General features: G+C 35.5%; 1 protein-coding gene and 4 non-coding genes across 6 annotated transcripts; 2 read left to right on the top strand and 3 right to left on the bottom strand.

Annotated features, from left to right (window-relative positions):
* Positions 1-316: 316 nt before the first annotated feature.
* On the bottom strand, positions 317-398 carry Trnal-aag (transfer RNA leucine (anticodon AAG)). Its single transcript has one exon. It is a non-coding gene; the product is annotated as a tRNA-Leu (tRNA).
* Positions 399-8,053: 7,655 nt separating this feature from the next.
* Trnai-aau (transfer RNA isoleucine (anticodon AAU)) lies at positions 8,054-8,126 on the bottom strand. Its single transcript has one exon. It is a non-coding gene; the product is annotated as a tRNA-Ile (tRNA).
* A 1,567-nt stretch (positions 8,127-9,693) lies between these two features.
* Positions 9,694-9,775, bottom strand: Trnal-aag (transfer RNA leucine (anticodon AAG)). The gene has a single exon. It is a non-coding gene; the product is annotated as a tRNA-Leu (tRNA).
* Positions 9,776-9,905: 130 nt separating this feature from the next.
* Positions 9,906-9,987, top strand: Trnal-aag (transfer RNA leucine (anticodon AAG)). The gene has a single exon. It is a non-coding gene; the product is annotated as a tRNA-Leu (tRNA).
* Positions 9,988-17,758: 7,771 nt separating this feature from the next.
* LOC128218790 (uncharacterized) lies at positions 17,759-22,696 on the top strand. 2 transcript variants are annotated; one of them, XM_052926487.1, is made up of 4 exons: positions 17,759-17,952; positions 19,018-19,108; positions 19,525-19,628; positions 20,342-22,696. In XM_052926487.1, exons 1-4 carry the CDS (start codon positions 17,842-17,844, stop codon positions 21,803-21,805), a joined length of 1,770 nt encoding a protein of 589 aa, XP_052782447.1. In that variant the 5' UTR covers positions 17,759-17,841; the 3' UTR covers positions 21,806-22,696. The 2 variants fall into 2 exon arrangements, with proteins under 2 accessions (XP_052782447.1, XP_052782448.1); XM_052926488.1 differs by lacking the exon at positions 17,759-17,952 and adding an exon at positions 18,030-18,048.
* The last annotated feature ends 306 nt before the right edge of the window (positions 22,697-23,002 follow it).

Genomic DNA, 23,002 nt, shown 5'->3' with positions numbered 1-23,002 from the left:
ACAAGTGTGCATTCGTAAAAGCAACGGAAGTCTCTGTTTAGTGTTTTTCGTTGTATATATCTAGTCACTGTCGCTCTCAGACTCTAGATCTTACGGTATTTTCTGAGCATTATTTTTAAAAAAGAAAAATGAATTGTTGAACTGAACCTAAATAAAAAATATTTTTTAACATTTATATCTTTGTCCTTCAAACCCATTTTGCACGGTATAATGACATTAAAGGCCTTGTGATATTAATACATGTACTTATGTACTTATTTGGCTTAAACTAGTACCTATCAGTAACGGAGCTGTTATCCGTGGATAAAATAATTAGTGGCAGCGGTGGGATTCGAACCCACGCCTCCGAGGAGACTGGTGCCTTAAACCAGCGCCTTAGACCGCTCGGCCACGCTACCTGTTAACATGCCCAGCCTATTATCGGTTATATGTAGTATATATTAACAATTCGGGTGTAACATTCGCGTTGTTTTAGATACTTTACAGAATAAGATAAAACTGAGTACAGACAATTTATTGAAATGTGAAGGTAGCGTGGCCGAGCGGTCTAGGGCGCTAGTCCTAGGCACCAGTCTCTTTGGATGCGTGGGTTCGAAACCCACCGCTGCCACATTTCTTTTTACATAGTCTTAATAGATAGGCCACGGTTTTGGAAGTGATCTGCCTACTTTGAAGGTTTCGGATGTGGGTCCGGCCATTTATTTGATTATTTCAAAGATGTATTTATGCATTGAAGACTTTCTGAATAGTCCGTATACACACATGTGTAAAATTGAGATGAAGTTCACAGATATCTTTATTTTCACGAACTCCTACACCATATAGTGAGTGATGTCCCTTTGCAAGATGGCCACACGTGTTTTTACTGGTCAATCATTTTCGTGAAAATTAATAACGGGGATTGATATAGGAACCTATAGGATTCGTATTGGGACTTTTTGTATGCCGGGACGTGTGAGGAATAGACTTCTTGGACTTAAAGTGTGCAGACAGAGTGTTTCATTGTGTTTACGGTTGTTGGTTGCACTTTCACTGCTCGTGATACCATGTGGCGATGTCGAGATCAACCCCGGCCCCGGGCCCGGTTCCAGCCAGGGCTCCCCTGGATAGCTAGCGTCTCAGGGTCGACCAGTAAGGAGGGCCGCAAGTAGGCAGCAGAAACTTTCAACTACGGAAAGTGGAGTTTTGAGTATGACCACCGGGAGGGGAGGCGAGGAAAGGGATTTATTTTCGTTGATAATGTCACTAAAGTCTGACCTTAATAAAGGTATGGATGATATTCATTCTAGCTTGGATTATATGAACACTAAATTCAATGAAATGTCAGCGACGTGTAAAGACCTTAAACTAGAAAACGAAAAATTGAGGCAAAGCAATACTGCAATGCATACTCAATTAGAAAGATTGGAAATGAATGTCGAGTATTTGGATGGCCAATCACGCAGAAATAACATGTTTTTCGACGGTTGTAGCGGGTCACTAGTCATTCTAAAATGCCGTTCAGGTTTTTTTTATGATGGTTAGCCTGAACGTCATTCATAACAAAATTCGTAAACATGTTCAAAATGCCGATCAGAATTTGGTCGCACATTTATTAAGAATTTTCCAATTTGTCTATTTAAACAAACAAAAAGAACACTGTACCTGTTAAAAGTAATCCTTTTTACATCAATTGCACTATATATTATAAGATAATCACGTTCCGAATTGTTAAAACAACATACATTTTCAAACACCATCAAAATTCACCAAACACCATTGTTTTTGTTAACGAATGTAGCCGTGAATATCCAAATGCATTTTCTTTTCTCTGCTTAAGGTTACACATGACTATTAGTTACTTTAGTACAGCTCAGTACGAGCTGTAGTGTCATTGGCAGTAGTTTTGTTAAGGCAACTTATTGTAAACCTGTAAATTATTCAAAATAAATTAAGAATGAAGTGTTTACAAACATTTATTACTTTTGTTAGTATATTGGAATAAAGACATTTAGTATTTGCAAAATGAATCAAATAGCAATATCATTAAGTTTGTGGAATGTTATCATGCAAAGTATGGGAAGAATTTTCATTTGCATGCATGGCATTTTTTTCAGTTCGTATCATTATTTTCTATTCTTGTAATTTACCCCTCATTTGCGCTCACTTAGATGTCTTTGAACTTATGTATGCTTAATATCCTTTGTTTGGTTTCTTTAAAGCATCCAGATTCTGACACACAACAAAAACTTTTTCAAGTACTACTTGTCACAAACTTGTGGTAAGAGCAACCTCAGGTACCAACTGGTGATTGTACGAGCTCTCTCCTCCCTACCTTTTTCCTACCAGTAGGCGAGTAAGTTTTCTGGTGTTCCCCAGTGAACGACCATTTGTATGTATGTTGACAAAAACCTGCCATGACGGTTTGAAATTCTGCAATTATTTGGAGGTTTTTGATTGCCATCTTTTGACATAAAAACATTTCTACATTTCTTTCCCCTTTCCCACACGCACCTAGCCTCCCGTCTAAAAACGACCATACATTATAAATACTATATGTGTGCTTTTACTTTGTATGACAGAAATTAGAATACTGGGTAAAATTACCGGTTTGCCTTTATAAGCTTTGTTAAATTTTATAGCGTCTCTTTGAACCGCTGGCGCGTTCACGTCACAAACTGGGCATATGACCTTCTATAAGATGACATTTTAAATGTAAAGTCGGCGAAGATTGCACAAGTGTCCCATAACAACCCGAGGCATATTCTATAAGAGCATGAAGGCCAATTCTCACACAGAGTCCCGACTTTGTCATGTTTTAACCCCTTAAACACATAAGCGTTACTTCTGTTTACCAATATAGTTCTTTTAAAAAAACACACAACAATTCTAACTCTAGTTGTTTTCCTATAAGCTTTAAGCTTGACGATAAAACGCACTCTAGTCGGAAAAAAAGCAAACAACAATGTTCTGTAATTATGTTTTTCTATCAATTCCTTTAAAAATAGTTATTTCCTGAAGATTCCCTTTAGTTGAGTTTTGTATAGGTTTTCTGATGTGAGGTATAAGGTATTTGTTAATATAAATATCATCATGAATCATCATCTAGCGAATATATATATATACACATAATAAATTGATAAGTCAGCAAAATCTCTGATTATTGTAAACTTGCATTGTCGTGTTGAAGTCGAATTTTGATTAATAGGTTACACAATAAAACATTTTGATTCACTTAGTGTAACAATGCTGTTGATATACATGGTTTTTTTATTATTTAGTCTTATTTTAAATACATGTGTATAATAGTATGCATTGTTCACATTGCCCATAGAATAGTTTGTAAATAAATCTTGAATCCTGTATGTGACGATAAATGTTTTTCAAATTCATTAAGTACAAAAGTGTGGTAACTGATAATGATAGTGTTAGGGGAAGGTAATCCATACTAAAATACTACTTCAGATTGAAACCTTAAAGTATAGTTGTGTGTAACCTTTTTTCTTTTTGGCAGTAAGAAAGCTCCTGTCAACTGAAATCAGGTATTTAAATTACTTTTTTGAAGAAATAGCTTGTGAATTTGCAAAATGGATATGGTTATTGATAAGAATTAAGGTATTTATTGGCAGTCTTAAGCCACAGAATACAAATGAAGAACATTTCATTTCATAGACAGTTTTTACATGTTTTTGAATTTTGTTATGAATGACGTCCAGGCTAACCATTAAAAAAAAGCCTGGACGGCATTTTAGAATGACTAAGCGGGTCACGTGATGAGCAAATTGACATTACTGAAAATAAGGTGCGGCAGGTTTTATCTGATGAGATACATGTCCCGAACTGGGAGAGTATTATCATTGAAAAGGTGCAGAGATGTAGGGGAGGAACTGATATTGCTCCGACGATTCTAGTGCGTTTTTCATATTATAAAGATAAAGCAGTTGTTCTGCAGTGCGCAAGGTCAAATCTAACACGTGACTTATCGTACTCGGTGTCCGAGGATTTTACTCCACGGGTGCGTAAACATCGATATGAGCTTGGAAAGCGAATGATAGAGGCAAGAAATAACAATCAGTACGCAGTGGTTAGATATGATAAGCTCATAATTGATGACAGCGTCTACCGGTTTGATGAAGCCCAAAATGATATTAAATTTATAAGGAAGAACCGTTTCACACCACGTGGTGAAGCACATGGTCGTGTTTACCAACAGCAGCGCCCTTCTGAGGCAAGGAATAGCAGCCAATCATATAGCTCAGCGGTGCGGGAACAGCCTTCGCGTCATCAGGACTCGGCCAATAACAGTGGAGCGCGTGATGAGGGCGGGTCACCTGACACTGCATAGGATTGCGGCCGAAGCCATGTGATGATTCACCCGATAAACAATGTACATGTGTCAACGAATTAAGCTGGAACATATGTGGTCTTAAAAAATATAGTGAAGCATATGATATTAAGAACTTTTTAAATAATTTCGATATCATCAATCTGTGCGAAACATGGAGTGATTATTTAGGGGAATTCAAAGATTTTTTGAATGGTTATATTTGCTACGATACTGTAAGAAAAAGAAATAGTGCATTTAGAAACAGTAGAGGTTTATGTATATTTGTTAAGCAATATTTTTTAGATAATGGTATTATCACAAGATTGTATGATCATGTTGCTAATTGTATAACTCTGAAAATTAATGGGTCTAAGTTCCATGAGCTGCAAGATATTATCATTTTATTTGTTTATATTTCTCCTGAATGCTCGACTATATACATGGACGGCGAGTATAATGGCATCCAATTAATAGAGCAACATTTACATCAACATTTACATAACATAATTTTTGATTATCCGAATAGTCTTTTGTACATTGCAGGGGATTTTAATGCCCGCACTAAGGACTTTTTAGATTTTATTCCTGATGATAATATAAATTATATCTTTGGTGATACGCAATATACATCGGACACATTTGATTTGCCAAGAAATAATAAGGATATTAGGCATAATAATTATGGCAAATTTTTAGCCGAACTATGTTGTATGTTTGGGGTTCACATCTTTAATGGCAGACTTTTTGACGATGTATTGGGGAATATAACATGTACAGCCGGGGAAGGGGCATCCGTGGTTGATTATAATATTGCATCAACAGAGCTTTTCAAATATGTATCATATTTTACTATTGTTGAAAGGGACGAATCTGATCACTTCCCGGTTCATTGTACTTTTTCTTTCCCATGTGTTCAAAACATGCATAATAGTGTTGATATGAATGCAAATGGGTCATCAAACAATATATTAGTGCCCAATAAGTTTACGTGGGATAGTACGAAAGCGGAAAGATATGTTGCAAATTTTACATTTAAATTTAATACCATGTATGACACATTGATAGCGTCACTACATTCTAACATTGATATTGCTGTAAATTTGTTTACAGACATATTTCGATCAAGCGCAATGGATAGTGGGCTTTTAAAACGAAATAGAAGGCATGTTCCTCTAACACAGCCGCCTTGGTGGGGTAGGCAATGTGAATTAAAAAAAATATCAAGACCAGAAATCTTAGAAAATAACGCCTATCTAACGAGAATTCTGATTTGATTGAGTATAAGCAAGCTAAACGTGAGTTTAAATCTTGCGTTCTAAGCCATATATTACAATACCAGGGGGGAAAAAGATCGGAGCTTATTAAAAATCGTTGTAAGCCCAAGGAGTTTTGGAAAATTCTTAAAGGATCTACTCAATGTAGTATAAACCATAAGGTGTCACCTTGCGCTTGGTTTGAGCATTTCTCTAATCTCTTGGGTGATGTTAATTTAAATGCTCACTTTCCTGGAGTAGAAAATGAGTTGGAAAATCGGGGGGAATTTGTAGATGATACATTAAATACACTGTTTACTGAAGAAGAAGTTCTTCGAGCTATTAATGCCCTCGCTGTAGGCAAAGCTCCAGGGCCAGATGGTATACTTGCCCAGTTTATCAAAACTACTAAGGATTTGACTTTGCCGTTTATAACTCGATTATTCAACCGTGTATTTGAGTCGGGTCAATTTCCTGATAAATGGTCTGAGAGTATTATTTGTCCTATTCATAAATCTGGCTCAATGTATGAGCCTAATAACTACCGAGGTATATCATTGATAAACTCAATTTGTAAAATATATTCTTCCTCACTTAACAGGAGGTTATACAGTTGGGCAGAACACAATGGTAAAATCGATGAGTCCCAGGCAGGCTTTCGATCTGGTTATTCAACGATTGATCATATATTTACTCTTAATGCAATAATACAAATATATCTTTCTAAAAAAAGGGGTAGGGTATATGTCCTATACGTTGACTTCGCCAAAGCTTTTGATAATATCCATCATCCTGATCTATTTTCATGTTTATCTCGCAAAGGCATTACTGGCAATTTTTTGTTAACATTAAAAGCGATGTATGTAAACCTTGTCGCGCAAGTCAGAACAAGCCATGGCCTTACACAAAGATTCAGATGTTTAAAGGGAACGCGCCAGGGTGATATTTGTAGTCCTCTGATTTTTGTTTTGTATATAAATGACCTCTGTACATATTTAAGAGATCACTGCAACTCTGGAATCTGTGTATCAAACGAAATACCTGATATACTAACGCTAATGTTCGCTGACGACGTTGCAAACCCAGCTGAAACAGTAGTACAACTTCAGCGGCAAGTTAATGCAATTAAAACATTTTGTGAAGACACCGGGATGACAGTCAATGTAAATAAAACTGAGATTATAGTATTCCGTAACGGTGGACCTCTGCGAGGCACGGAAAAGTAGTCATTCGGTGTTACGCCAATTAAGGTTGTTTCATTTCATAAATACATGGGCTTGATATTTACTCCAAAGCTGTCATGGTCCAAAGCCTTAAGTAAGCTAGCTATGCAAGCTACCAAATCGGTTAACTGCATCCAAGGTTTTCAACGTAAATTTGGATATCTTAACTACGCTGAAAGCTTTAAAATATTTGATTCAATGGTGAAACCTGTATTACTTTATGGATCCGAAATATGGGGTACAAAATATTCACCTATAGTAGAACGTGTTCAGATTCAATATTGTAAAAGGTTTTTAGGAGTGAATAAGTCTGTCAATAATGATGTTGCTCTTGGGGAATGTGGTCGTTTACCTCTTTTTTGGACTATACATGCAGATTTATAAAGTATTGGTGCAAATTACTTATTATGCAGAACTATCGTTATCCCAAAAACTGTTATTGTATGTTAAAACGGCTAGATGACATAGGTAGGCGAACGTGGGCTTCTGAGGTTAGGGAAACCTTGTTTAAGTTTGGTTTTGGATTCGTATGGGTTAGTCAGGAAGTTGCCGATATACAGTTATTCATTGAAACGTTTAAATGCCGTGTATCGGATAGTTTAAAACAAGATTGGTATCGTAACATAAACGAATCTTCTAGATGCCAGCACTATAAATACTTTAAAACTCTACTCGATGTTGAATACTATCTTAGTGCAAACTTTCCGTTCTATTTACGCAAAAGTTTTACAAATTTCAGATGTTCTAGTCACAAATTTGGTATAGAGACTGGTAGACATCTAGGAATTGTACGTGAGGATAGACTTTGTGCCTTTTGTTTTGACAATGGCATAGATGTAGTTGGAGATGAGTACCATGTTTTCTTTGAATGCAAGAAATATGATATAATACGATGTTTTTACTTAGGTAGTATTACAACTGCAAACTCTACAGTGGAAGTATTTCATAGCAAACTGTCATGTAAAAATTATAACACTTTGTTAAAGACATGCCAATTCATTCATGCAATTATGAAAAATAACTAAATGTTGATAGGTTTCTATAATATTGTTAATATTGTTATATAGACATGGAAATGACAATAGTATTTTTGAATGACATTGATGTAAATATGTCCTGTATTATGGGCCGGTGGCCGTAAATTACTTAATAAAACTTGAACTTATAAGGCGAGTAAGTTTTAACTGTGTCTCTTACCTTTATTTGCAACACAGCGTTCGTTATAATTATCAAAGAAAACACTTAGAAAACTTCCCATTTCAAAAGTAAATTGTACAGTGTGGGGGTCGAACCCACGACATTCGCGTTATTAGCACGACGCTCTAACCAACTGAGCTAACCGGCCTTGTTATTTCATGTACATTTGTAATAATTTATTGTGTATGCTCAAATCTTACACTGCCCATTAAAATAGCCATGATTCTTGTGACAATTACCATGGAAATGGTCAACGTACTTTAGCAAGTGTATCTAGCGCTTCATTGCATTCCTGTCTAAGGGCCTACCAGAGTTCAAAAGTAGCTGGGAAAAGCGTATATTTAAAATGTTTATAATGGTCATGTATTACTAAGTTTTAGGAACAATGTCGTTCAGCAGTAGAACAGACATCCTTTGCAACACATTTTGGGGTATTACTGAGTTGAGCAATTTTACGAAAGGAGATTTTGGTTCAAAAAGCATTTGCATTTTAAGGAAAAGTCGGTCGACAATATCAATATATTGTTTGTGTCAAAATGCTCAAGACTACCCAATCAACAATGTCTTCGGGTTCTTGATGATATATTTTAAAATAAGAAAGATATTCAAATATAAAATGCAAAATAGTGGATTAAAATCATTTCCTGGTTACAAAAATACAAATATCTTTCTCAAAATACCTGCATACATACCGACTACAAAGCCGCAAGCCATTGCTGATCGGGCAGTCCTGACGATGTTGACACAAAAACACATTAATTTTGTATAAAGACAACCCCGTTAAATGTAAATGCTTTTTAATTGAAAATCAGATAAAATCTTGTACCATTTCAGTTGCTAAACTCCTTATTCCTCCTACAAATGTTGCAACGGATGTTTGTACGATCCTTGCTCAAATTTGAACCTCAAACCAAAATGAAAAATGATTTTTTTAACATCTATGTTTGGGTCCTTCAAACTTACTTTTGCACTGTAGAAAGCCCTTAAAGGCCCTGTGATTTGATAGTTCTGGCCGTTACGAAGTATAGGGCAAACGAATGTCTTAACGTGTTATGAGCGCATATGCGCGGGTCATTTGAGCGTGAAGGTCACGTGGTATTCGAGCTAGGGTGGTCGGTTGGCGGGAAAATCAGTTCTAGGCTTGACTTCTAACATCGAACATCGATTTCATTCAAATTCGAAAAATGGATGTTTGTATACATGTTTGATATGTGTTTATACATGCATGCATGTCCGGATGGATTCTGTAGATCCTATATTCTGAGGAATGAATTAGGGGTTATCCGTTTCATCCACCGGGTGTTTTTCGTGGGCGGCTGTCATTGCTATGAAAGATATATGATCAAATCTGTATCACCGTTAAAAAGAATTAAGAGGCGCAATAAAGACTCTTTGAAACTTTGTAACTATTAATTGTTGACGCCTGGTTGTATACAGGTTTGATCAGGGCATGTGCCGGAGGGGCCGGCAACATTTAGACAAAGGAACAGTAACAGTGTTGTTAAAGTATTTATGTAGATAATTTGCTTTTTGGTTGAATGCGTTTGTGTGTGCCACACTGCTTCAACAGTTGCCAAAATAAATATCGAAGTCTTGCCCCATGCAAACATGTGTTTGTCTTTTGTGCTGAGGGACGTTAAGACATAAATATACTATTTTGCTGGAAATAAAACGTGTCAGTAACGGAGCTGTTATCCGTGGACAAAATAATTAGTGGCAGCGGTGGGATTCAAACCCACGCCTCCGAAGAGACTGGTGCCTTAAACCAGCGCCTTAGACCGCTCGGCCACGCTACCTGTTATCATGCCTAGCCTATTATCGATAGTATGTAGTATATATTAACAATTCGGGTGTTACATTCGCGTAGTTTTAGATACTTTACCGAATAAGATAAAACTGTGTACAGACAATTTGGTGAAATGTAAAGGTAGCGTGGCCGACCGGTCTAAGGCGCTGGTTTAAGGCACCAGTCTCTTCGGAGGCGTGGGTTCGAATCCCACCGCTGCCACTAATTATTTTATCCAGTACATGTATTAATATCACAAGGCCTTTTATGTCATTATACCGTGCAAAATGAGTTTGAAGGACAAAGATATAAATGTTAAAAAATATTTTTTATTTAGGTTCAGTTCAACAATTCATTTTTCTTTTTTAAAAATAATGCTCAGAAAATACCGTAAGATCTAGAGTCTGAGAGCGACAGTGACTAGATATATACTCGAAAAACACTAAACAGAGACTTTCGTTGCTTTTACGAATGCACACTTGTATAAGTCCATCATTGTTAATTTAAATCAGTTGAAATATAGTTTTTGAATGTACAAACATGTCACATGCTCAAATTTCATTGAATTGATTTTCTACGCGATACATTTTTTATATCCGAAATGCTTTTGTTTAAATACTTGTTTTGTGCCTCAATAAATGTTAAAAATGATAGGTTTGGTTGATGAAGGTAGGGTTTTTATCTAGAAATAATTTCAATTCCAACAACCATTTCCATAAAGTGTGGACATTTTTTTAGTGGACTGACTGCTCGCGCGAAAAGGAGGTAACTTTGACATAGCGATTATGCCGCAGTTACTTCCCTTCTCAAAGAGGCCATTGAAATTTACTCTAGCGGGGAAATATATTGAAAAAACACGATATATGCATGAAATAAAATTTGTTGAATTCAGTGTAAGATCGTATTTTATTTCACGAGTGGTCACAGAAAAATAATATTTTCACTCGTGGCTCGTGTTTCCTATTCCAAAGCCTTTGATATGGGTGCTTTTCTAAAACAATTATAATTAAATGCTTCTATTCATAAATCAACATCCTTGAGCAAATATCAGCATTTTCCCCCTTTTTAGGGCTGCTGGGTTGATATTTGGGATTTTGAGACAGCAAACTTCACGCTACTAGGCTGCTGGACTGCTTGATCGACATTTTGATAACAAACCGCTCCAGCGTGATGAATTTTGCAATTATTTTAGCATTGTTTAAGAAGAAAACTCTTAAAAAATGCTTTGAAGTAGAAAACAATTTAAGGCCGCTATGTTAATGTACGAATAAAACATTGATTTATCATATTTCTCAATTAAACGCACGAATGGGCCGCTAGTCCACCAACTTCACGCCGCTAGGCCGCTAACATCATGCCATTAGGCTGCTAATTTAGCGTACATTTAGCTGCCTGTTCTTGCAACCATCGATTAATTGCAACCATCAAGTTTGCTGGGCGTTCAAGATCATCACAAAACAAAACAAATGTATGATTGGCGCATCCTTTTGAAATTATTTTTTTTTACAGAAGGCCACGTTATTGAAGTACACTTCAATGGATTATTCCGGTATTAAATATTGTCTGGGAATGAGGATGTCCCTTATTTGTTAAAAATTATCTGATATATTTCATCTTTTCTACTTGTCATGTACAATTATCACTCACACTCATTCAATTCGTATTCACAACCAATGCTCGGTGGTGGTTCAAGTGGCCTAGCCGAGCACTAACAAATGTCCCACTCACACTTGAGTCTCACTCACACCTGTGAATACGGATAAACCTTTCACTCGAAAATATCTAGACCGTTATGTGATTTCAGAGAATTAAGGTATAAGCCATGTAATACAACTCGGGAAACATCGGGTAACATCGACATATATCGCCACTCGCCGTAACAGATCGCGACGAACATCGGGCGTATTCGGCCTGTACCGGATGTTGCTATTTTTAGAAACAGAAGGTATTTCCCGGCTATTCATAGGTCAATAATGGAATTTCTACATCGTAGGATTTGGAAACATTGTGATATTTTTCTCATGAATATACGTTTAAAATAAATAAACACTAAAAGTACACGCTGACAGTTGATTACGATACATCTAACAATTTGAGTTATTACAGTTAAACATGGATTATAAGTGAAATATACGCGTAAGAGAAGATTTTCTCTCGAAAAAACGAACTGTCAACACGGCATGGAATCAAAAGGCTCTGAATGTAAGTATCCTTGAGCAGTTTTGTACGTTGATGTGTTCAAAAACGTTTGTTTTTTTTTAAATTTATCTTTTAAATTCTTAAATCATTTTTATTAGCTAAATGTTTAGACAGCATGTTCATATTTTACATGTACTTATGTACATGTTACATATTTTTATATGTACTTGTGATGATGATGATGATGATGATGATGATGATGATGATGAATTTTATTGATAAATTTAGTAATTTTCTTTATATATATATATATGCATGTATGTATCAGCTTGTTGTTGTTTTTTCAAAATAATGTCCAGAAATATTAAACTGTTTATATTTTATTTTGTATATGTATGGCAGTATAATTATCTATACTAATTAGTTAGAAAGGCTTTAAAGTGTAACTTTATTCCTTTACAGCACTAAACATTCTTGATGGGTAAAGTACCTGAAGGTGCATAAAAAAACAAATCAGCATTGACTCAGCATTGAGTAGTTATCATCTGTGCACACACTACAAGTACAAAGCATGGGAACAGACCAAACTTCAAATGTTGAAGAGTGAAGAATTATTATGAAAAAAACTAATTGTTAGAATACCAATGACGAAATAAAACAGATATACATCAAATTACCCACAGAGATTGTTTACATGTTATAATATTAAAAAAAAACATTAGTTGAGAACTGTCACTCTGATATTTTTGGAGGGGCGAGCCCACTTAGTGTTCTTGTTTCTTCACATATTTTAGTTTAAAAGTACACTCATTTGTTTTAAACTCTGTATTCTGAGTTAGTATTATAAGTTAAATTCATTTATTTGAAAGAGTACATTTTATGAATAAGTCCAATTAAGCTTTATAGTTTTTTACAAGAAAAAGGTTGATTTTTAAGCATTTTATTAGCTATAAAAATGTATGGTAACATGACATTATGTATATTTTCTTCAAAACTGGACGGTAAACTATCATAAATTGTCTTTTAAATTGTTCAATAGACATCATAGATAATATCTAAAATGATTTCAGCAGCTTGCCTTATAGTTAACTATTTTTTATGAATTTTATAAAACTGCTATATATTTTCAAACATCGAAAAACTGCTCTTTTCCGAAGAATCATAAGATCAATCAAAATGATTTTTTTCCATGTGTATCAATAATGTGTTCGTTTGAACTTTAGTTTTCTGTTAACTGAAGTTTATTTTACCAGAAACTGTTGTGTTTATTTCATAATCTCTGATAATGCGAAAAAAAATATCAAATATAGACAAAATATTTACTTGTCGCTTTATGTAACCCTTGGAGTTTGGGGGTGGGTGTAATGAAACATAAATAACTTTTTTAATTCACGGTAAAAAATCTTCAAAATTTGGATAAAAGTCCCATAGTGTACCGTGATTATAACTATGTTGTTGATTAAAGCTTTTAAAAAGTGTGTATTACGCGGCTAATACCTTAACTCATTGAGTGTGAGTGAGAGTGATTGTTCTTAACTCAGTCCTTATTCTGAAACTGAATTTAACATTTTCAAACAATTGGTTAATAAACAATAAATATTTTGGATTGTACATGACTGTTGCAAAATGCGTTAACTTAAAATGCATGGGTTTTTGTTGTTGTTGTGTTAAATATTTAGCCGATTTCCATTGAATCACGTGCTTTGAATATGTATTGGTATACAATCTTGCTTTTGTAGTCTACATAAAGCGGTCTTAACGTTTGAATATAAAAGATGAAAGTTAAATGATGATGTCAATAATAATAATAATAATAATAATAATAATAATAATAATAATAATAATAATAATCCAACTGACTGTATGCTAGAAAATACATATCAATTCTCTGATCAAATGAACATGTTGCGCATAACCATGTACATGAAGTTAGCGGCCTGGCGGGGTGAAGTTAGTGGCCTGGCGATCTAGCTGCCTAGCGGCCTGAACTTTTTTCCTATTTCGATGCATTTTATGTGCGTTCTTTTCTACAACAATGTTTATTCACAAATCAACATCCTTTAGCGAATATCAGCATTCCCCCCCATTTTTTTAGGCTGCTGGGTTGAGTTTTGGGGAATTTTAGGCCGCTAGGCCACCAGGCCGCTACCTTCACGCCGCTAAACCACTGGACTGCTTGATCGAGTTTTGAAAAAAAATGTTAATCGCTCCAGATTGATAAATATTGCATACAGACAATTACTTTAGCATTGCTTGAGAAGAAATCTCATGTAAAATGCTTTGAAGTAGAAAACAATTTAAAGCCGCTATGTTAATGTATGAACAAGAAACATTCATTTGATTTATAAGTGTTTTTCAATCAAACGCATGAACAATTACTTTGAAATAGTAAACAAACTTAGGCCGCAGGCCGCCAACTCCCAAGGCCGTTTGGCCACAAGACCGCTAGACCGCAAGCCGCTAAATTCACGCCGCAAGGCCGGTAGGCTGCTAACTTCACGACGCTAGGTTTGAGTACATTAAGCTGCCTATTATTGCAGCCATCGATGAATTGCAACCATCACGTTTACTGGGCGTTCAAGATCAGCATGAAAGGAAACAAATCATTATTATGTGATTGGCGCATCCTTTTGAAAATTTGGAAGTCCACGTTATTGAAGTAAATGCACTTCAATGGATTATCCCAATCTCTAAAATATTGTCTATGAATGAGGATGTCACTTTTATGTTCCACACATCTGATATATTCACTTGTCATGTACATTTATCCCTTACACTCATTCAATTCGTATTCACAATCAATCCCGAGGGCGGTTCAAGTGGCCTGGCAAAGCACTCACAAATGTCCCACTAACGTAAAACGCTTGAGTCTCACTTACACCTGTGAATACGGATATACCTTTCGCTCGAACATATCTGGACCGTTATGTGATTACAAAGGATTAACTCATTGAGTGTGAGTGAGAGTGATTGTTCTGAATTCGGCACATATGTCTTTGGCGTTTATCCAGTGCCATTAAACGGGGTTTATGTTTAAATCTTTGGCATTTGAGCTTGTATCTGTAGTTTTTCACATAAGTTTTCATCTCAATTTTACACATGGGACCATTTAAATAGTCTTCAATATATAAATTCATATTTGAAATACTCAAATAAAGAGCCGGACCCATATCCGCCTTAGTATGGAAGGGATTATCCGCCAGTTAATGCATGCTGCATTATGACATTTCTCTTTTTAAATTGCTAGTGCATTCGTTTAAATCGTAAGTGCCTTTATGCAATTTCTTCGTTCGTGCTTGTAATGGACTACCGCATGTGTCTATGTGTACAACTTTTAGTGTCCTTCATGTTATTGCTTAGTGTTTACGTCTAAACGATAAATGACAGATGTCAAGTTTTTACTTTTAATTGACTATTGTGTACTTATTAAAATACAAGAGTACAATTAAACTTCTAATAGTATTACTATTAATATTTATATAATGTAATAAGACCATTAAAAGCTAACTTAATTATACATCAATCAAACATAGCAGTATGCATTTACCAATAAGCATATAGACGATAGACGAATGCATTTAGACGAACGCAACTAAACGAATTGAATTAGAAGGGAACCAGTAAATATTGGTATCCTGCGACAGCAATATTAAATGGGAATGGAAACCAAAGACTGGTACCCTTCTTATCCACGGGAGAGCACTCTCGCGACTTTTGCGATGATAGCAGTCAAAAGTTTTCGTGCAGAAGCTGTCAAAATTATATCTAAAAGAGGTAATGTCTGACATAATCTGGACCTAAAAACGTAATACTGCTAGATGCTATTTTCTCCTGATTATTTTTCCTGGATGTTTTATTCGGTACTTAGTTAGACACATATCCAAATTCTTATCTGTGTTTCGGCCTGAAATTGAAATGTGTTGTCTGCTAGGCGGTGAGATTTTGACCAATTTTCGATGAATAGCATGCATGTTTTGAAATTTATGAGGCCATCAAACAAAATCCAAGTATGAGCATAGTGATATCATTCGTAAGAAAATATGTACGCATTGCTGTCATGTATAGAAATCTATGCATGTGTTTCATTTACTCAAAATTTCAATAACTTTGCCTTCACTGGCTTCAGGACAGCCAAAGCATGTATACTAGAAATCTGTTATCAGCATCAAAAGTGAATCCGGGGGGGGGGGAGAGTTGGAGGTTGCCCCCCCCCCATCCCCCTCCTATAAAAAAATGGTTCTTATGGAGGGGCGCATGTCAAAAAAGTTGCGCCCATAAGTTATGCCCCCTCTAAAGTCAGAGACTGGATCCGCCCCCGAGGATATTGCCTAACACATAATCCCGGTGAAAATTAATAGTGTGACTTTCTTAATTGCAGTTGGATTGCAGCTCCCCACCTTTTGTTTAAGGTGTTGGCAGTGGTGTTTGGGGGAACTTCCCAAGATAATTTTAGCAATTTCTAGTCCGAAATGGTGCATTTTTGGCGCATTTTATTACTTTTTGTCTCCGATATAGAAATAAAAGTTAACTTGGCCGATTTATAGGTGGGGGGGGGGGCAACCAACCAATCCGCCCCCAATCCCCCGTCCGGATTCACTAGTGATGCTGATAACAGATTTCTAGTATACATGCTTTGGCTGTCCTGAAGCCAGTGAAGGCAAAGAAATTGAAAATTTGAGTGAATGAAACACATGCGTAGATTTCTATACATGACAGCAATGCGTACATATTTTCTTACGAATGTTAGCACTAAGCTCATACTTGGAATTTGTTTAATGGCCTCAGAAATCTCAAAACATGTTATCCATCGACAATTGGTCACCGCCTAGTAGACAATACATTTTAAATTCAGGTCGAAACGAAGATTAGAATTTGGATATGTGTCTAACTCAGTACCGAATAAAAACATCAAGGAAAAAAATAATCAGCAGAAAATAGCACCAAGCAGTATTATTTTTTTAAGTTCAGATATTATTTTTTTTAGATAATGTTATACATGACCTCTTCTAGATATATTTTTGACAGCTCCTGCACGAAAACTGTTGACTGCCGCCGTGGCAAAAGTCGCGAGAGTGCTCTCCCGTGGATAAGAAGGGTACCAGCATTTGGTTTCCATTCCCATTTAATGTTGCTGATGCAGGATACCAATATTCACTGGTTCCCTTCTAATTCCATTCGTTAAGATGCGTTCGTCTAGATGCATTCGTCTATATGCTTATTGACAAATGCATACTGCTATTGATGAATATTAATTTAGCTTTCAATGGTCTTATTACAGTATATAAATACTATTAGTTATTTAGTATTTATAGTTAAGTTGTAGTTTTGTACGCAATTTAGTTATTTAATTATTTAAATGAAAGAACTTGACACATTTCATTTGTCGTTTAGACGTTAACACTAAGCAATAAAGTGAAGGAATCTTAAAGTTGTATACATAGACAAATGTTTTTGTCAATAATAAAAAGGCAAGAAGCAATTGCACGAAGGCACCTGCCATTTAGACGAATGCAATTGCAATTTAAAATGAGAAATGTCATGAAGCAGCATGAATTAACTGGCGGATAATCCCTTCCATACCTTAGAACGCTCTGTCGCTCTACCTTTATATTTAAATGAAATTGTTTATATTTATTTTTTCGTATGCGGTAGTGAAAGCCCTGACATTCTACTCTGAATAGTATTTATAATATTTACAAAATGATTCACATCATATCAAAATAAAGGTGTACCCTGTAAAAAGATAAAGAAATTGATGTTCAAGTTAGTAATGGTTTATTTATCTTAGATATGTAAACACCTATATAGCTGCATCAATTCCTCTTAACCTCGTTCTTAGTACTGATCTAAAAATAGATTTCGGGAAAACCATTTGAACTTTGTAAATAAAAACAAGTCATATATTTGTTTAACTATTATGCGACTTATAATTCGTTCATGGCAGTCTTTGTTCCAGTAAGTTTGCCAAGGATTAATAGAAAACTGTTTCCAGGGAATACATCATCGGGAGACGAACAGAAGACGGTGACCATAAGTCATGGGAAATGGGTAGGATTAGCTTTATAGTATTAGCCGAAGAAGGAAGTTAATATTTTAAGGAAGAAAAGCTCAAACGATCGCGAAATCTTATGAAGTTACAAAAACGTAAACAAATACTTACTTAGTGGCTAGTATCTTAAACTATTTTCTTAATTGTATAGAAAAATACATTAAAGAGTTAACATTAAAAAGATGTCTCTGCAGTTTTTTTATGTTAACGGAATATGGATCGATGTATTTATCAAGTAATGCATTGGGTAAATATTCAATCTTAACAAATAAAACTAGGATCTTAATTGGGTAAAATAAAATGGTTTGGTTAAGGTTACATCCGTTTCAATAACAGGTAGGGTTAGTATACTTTTTTCTCTTTTTCCCCTACTTTTTTATTCGGCTTATTTGTATAAAACGTTATTGTCATCATTGGAGAATGGTGTTATCGTTATCTTCTGTATAAAGCTTTAATCATCATTGGGAAATGGTGTTATCGTTATCTTCTGTATAAAGCTTTAAAGGGTTTAAGCTACATAACACACACTTAAATAATATAAAAACAATCTTCATCTCTTCTTTTCTTTTCATTCTGTTTTTTATAACAACTAACTATAACACGCTAGGGTCGGCGCCTTTTTCGTAGATAGGGTCGGGTAGCCAGAACCAAATGGGAGTTTTCAGGCCTTGGTATTTATTGAATTAAAACATAAACATTGGCGATGTACACTATATGAATGCAGATCGTTATCTCCCCACAATGATTTGCGATCTGAATTTAAAATACATCATTTCAAGCTCCGCCGGAGAAACTTATTTCTTACCTGCATTTTACATAGACCCAGACCGAATTGATCGTATTTTTATACCTCTTGCTATATTTATTTCATGGAAGGGTAGAGAATTTGTAATTTCAATGTATTTACAAGGTGATGGATTGGCACTAAATACATTGACAGTTTCTTTCAATTTGTAAAAGTATTATTATTTCTTTAAGCGTACATAATGAATAGCAAAATATGTAATTAAAGCATGCAATATTTCGGAATCTCCTTGTAATAAGACAAGCTATTCGTATTTCAGAGAAAGTCGTTTCCTCTATCTGATGTACTAGAGTGGGGCCCTGTTTTTGAAGCTCATATACGATGGCAAGAACAAAATGGCTTGACTTCAGGTTTGGTCATCATCATAATCATTATTTAGTAATTGCTGTTTTATGCGTCTTCATGTTTGTCTGTGGTATATATATATATGCACATTGTTTGCACACTATGAACAGCATGATGATGATGATGATGATGGTGGTGGTGGTGGTGGTGGTGATGATGATGATGATGATGATGATGATGATGAGATGATGAGATGAAATAAACATAATTTAATGAAATCAATACATGCTGGAGCCATGATATACATTGAACACCAAAGCAAAGTGTGATTTTCAATGGAATTGTCATGCAACGGAAAACATTGATTCTTCCTTGTAGTTGTTTTCTTTTAATTCTAGTTCTTAAAACGTTCAAATGTTCTCTGAAATGGCAGAAAAGAGTTAATGCTGTTTGCCAATATGATTTTTCTTTAATTTTGCAGACCGACGATTACGGAAACCGAGACTAAAACTTGAGTTTATTGTGTCCACTAAGCTAAATGTTGTTCAGGCTCTCTTGTCTGTTCTCCAGGGAAACACAATCGAGGTAACATAGCATTACAGACTTGTGCAGTTCGTTACCCTTTGTCAAAAATCTAACCATCATTTTGTAAAAGGAAAGGAGTAAACAGGTTACCGGTGACCGGTTTGAATTACCGAATGCGTAGTTTGACGGTACCATACAGTACAGAGGTTTGTGATAACACAGTAACATCAGTAAATATATAAGTTTGTTTCCTTGCTTGAATTAAAATCAGTTTTGACCATAATTCAGTTATAATCTTGTTACAAATGGCATATTTGACACACTCTTAAACTTAATATATGACAGAATACACCAAACACACCCGACCCAAACACTCACCCAAAGCAATTATTGAATTTGTACAAAGCTACATAGATTTTACGCATTCTTTAAAACAAGAGCGCCGCGGAGCAAACACCAATGATTGCCTGCTGCTTTACTTCAGTCGAACAAGGGCCAATACCCGACATGTATTAAAGCTTGAGTTATGGGCCTTCATATACATATGCGTTTTTGTCTCGGGTAATTTATGAACCAAGAGGCAAGCTTTATTTTAATCTCTTATACGGCTTATGAGTTATATTAAATATTTGGCATCCCGAAGACGATGACGACACCAAGGCTGTTACAATACATCAACTTAACTTGCAAGAAACTGACATGCTAAACACAAATGAAATACCTGTACAGAAAATTTCATCAATTAAAACAACACATATCGTTTTCAATTTCAGGTGGCGTGGGAAGACCTCTATGAATTCGTTTCCGCGGCTGATATGCTCAATATCGAGTTCATAATGACACAGCTGTGCAATTTTCTTCTGTCAATAGAAAACGTTTTCCCTATCCTGCATTCGTGCTCAAAAGTTGATGTATCACATCCAGAAATAGACTCTTTCTTTAGAAGACACTTACTTTCGCTTACTACAATGAATGAAATGCGAACGCTAACTCTGGATTCTGTCGAGTTTCTGCTATCTGACCCTAGACTGGAATATTGGCCAGTACAGGATCGATTTCAGCTTATCCAACAATGGTGTAAAGCAAGGGTAGATCGGGCAAGTTTATTTTCAGAGTTGGTTGGCAGGATAGATTTCAAAGGAATCGACCCCATTTCGATACCTCAGAAAAGGCTTTTTGGGGTCGATTTTCGGAAAGCAATATTTAGACCAAATATCGTTCATGAGCAGTATATACTTTTCTCAGGAACAAAAATGGCTGATAAAAGATCTACTTCCTTACTTGGTATTAAACTGAGTGATATGACATTTTGCAGTCTGCCGTTTCAAAGCGATCTCCAAGGAACACTTCGAAGCATATATGCCCTACATGACAATAGACTGTTGCTGGTCACAAGCGAAAAGTACATAGACCCTTACTGGGCAGTCGTTAACCGCACAACGTCACATGTATACGTGCACGACGTTATAACCCAAGAGTCCAGTGAAATACAGATACATGCTGACAACTTGAAGAATCCCAATATTAGCCATGGTCTTGTGTTCAATGGCAAATTTATATTTGTTGTACAGATGTTTGAAGGTTTAGAGAGAATTGGTGAAACTATGGTCTCAAGGCTTTATAGATCGAATGACACTTCTTTGAAAGTAAAACTTCAGTATCTTATTGAAATTCCATGTTTAGTTACGACATGCATAGCGTATAAAGAAATACTTCTTTTGTCTTCCTCAAATGAAAAGTTCAGACGGACTATATTTTGCTACAACCCAACAAAACATAACTTGCAAACTATTGACACAGCAATGGATGTTGTTGCGATGGCTTTGAGGCTTGATTTTCTAATGTGCTTTGGTAAAAACAAAATCTGTGTGTATGATGTTTCCAGTGGGACACCTTCAGTGAGTTATTCGACTGATTGCTCACTCACCTCAGAAATACACGTGCGATTTAACTTTTCCAACATGAAACTTTTCAAACTGACACCATTCAGAGCAACAGTTTTTGATGTTGTAAATCAGCGGACCTACAGCGTACCATTACCGACTGTAAACACTTCACAAACGTGTGATGCACCGTTACTTCGTTACTTAATCGATGTACACACACCAGTTCATCTAAGTGTCCGTGCCCCAAGATGTCACATTCAATGTCCACACTGCGGAAATGAGGATGTACGCGTTGCCGACAAACCAGACGAAGCCATAATTCCATTGTTCATGAAAGAAATCAGTGTATAAACTCGCTAACAGCGAAATATGTTAACAATAGTTTAATCATTTATTTTTCAGTATTTTTTATTGGAATAATTGTATGAAAAGATACAGAAACAAGGTCAGCAGCCGAAAGTTTAAACAAAAACAAAATTCACAAAGACAACACTTGTCCAAACACATTCGGTTTTCCACGCGACATCGGTCGTTGTTCCACGCGCCACACCCAGCACATGGGATTATAACATTTGCTATGAACGTAGAACATTAACCGCAGTGTATCAGAGGGTTCGACCCCAGATTGCACATCCAGTGTCATTCTATTCTGTGAATTTTTAGAAGCACATATGAAAATATTAACTTTTTTAGTAGACATAAATAAGCTTTGATACTAATCTTCACAGAAACGTGAATGAAGGGAATATTTCGATTTAAATAGCACCAAACACAGATGGTGTTTAAATATTTTGTTAGCATTAAGCCTTTCATGCATATTGCACACATTACCACTCAAAACTTGTGAGTGATGACTTAATACTCATTACATAATGTGAGACAGACTATAACTATTCTTCCATATATATAAGATAAGACTATCGGACTATGAAGAGCTTGAACATTTGACAGAAAAAGTTAGAAATTGTGTTTCATTGGAGTAATACATGCATAAGGTTTCAACTGTCAAACACGCAAATATACAATAATTACCGTATTAGAAGTCATAATAAAAAATAAAATAAATATTTGACAGTTTTCAGCATTTCATTCTTTGAAGGCAGAATGGTGCCAATACAAGTCCCCACGGGGGCAGAAGGGTGCTACCATATGAAGACAGAGTGCAACACAATCCGATTAGTCTTTAGCTAGAACTCTTCACAGTACCAATTATAGAATGATGCAATAAAAGGAAATCATAAACATTCATTTTAATAATGACTATGTTTAAGGACATGATTTATATAATGATATGAAAAATATAAGTTGTCGAATGTTAAATATAACTTACACATAATTGTGATCTAAACAGGAGTGTGTAAAGTCATTCTCGCCTAGTTTAATTCAAAATACTTACTTACTTTTAAAAAAGAAGACCACAATTTATAAACAACTGTTTGTTAATCTGAAAATAAACCATCCACAATTACTATCACGAGGAACAAAAATTGTTAAATTGTTAACTCTTCTCCGTATACCAATATTGAATAATATAAATGTCCTGTTATC

This window comes from Mya arenaria, chromosome 15 (assembly GCF_026914265.1).
Source record: "Mya arenaria isolate MELC-2E11 chromosome 15, ASM2691426v1".
Taxonomy (NCBI): domain Eukaryota; kingdom Metazoa; phylum Mollusca; class Bivalvia; order Myida; family Myidae; genus Mya; species Mya arenaria.
Note: the sequence above shows the minus strand (reverse complement) of the source record. Positions and strands in the feature narration are given on the sequence as shown.

Coding starts and splice junctions, on each gene's coding strand:
- LOC128218790 (XM_052926487.1), top strand. CDS start 17,842: ATGGCAGTCTTTGTTCCAGTAAGTTTGCCAAGGATTAATAGAAAACTG. Junction 19,109..19,524: donor ACAAAATGGCTTGACTTCAG/GTTTGGTCATCA, acceptor TTAATTTTGCAG/ACCGACGATTACGGAAACCG. Junction 19,629..20,341: donor TCCAGGGAAACACAATCGAG/GTAACATAGCAT, acceptor TTTCAATTTCAG/GTGGCGTGGGAAGACCTCTA.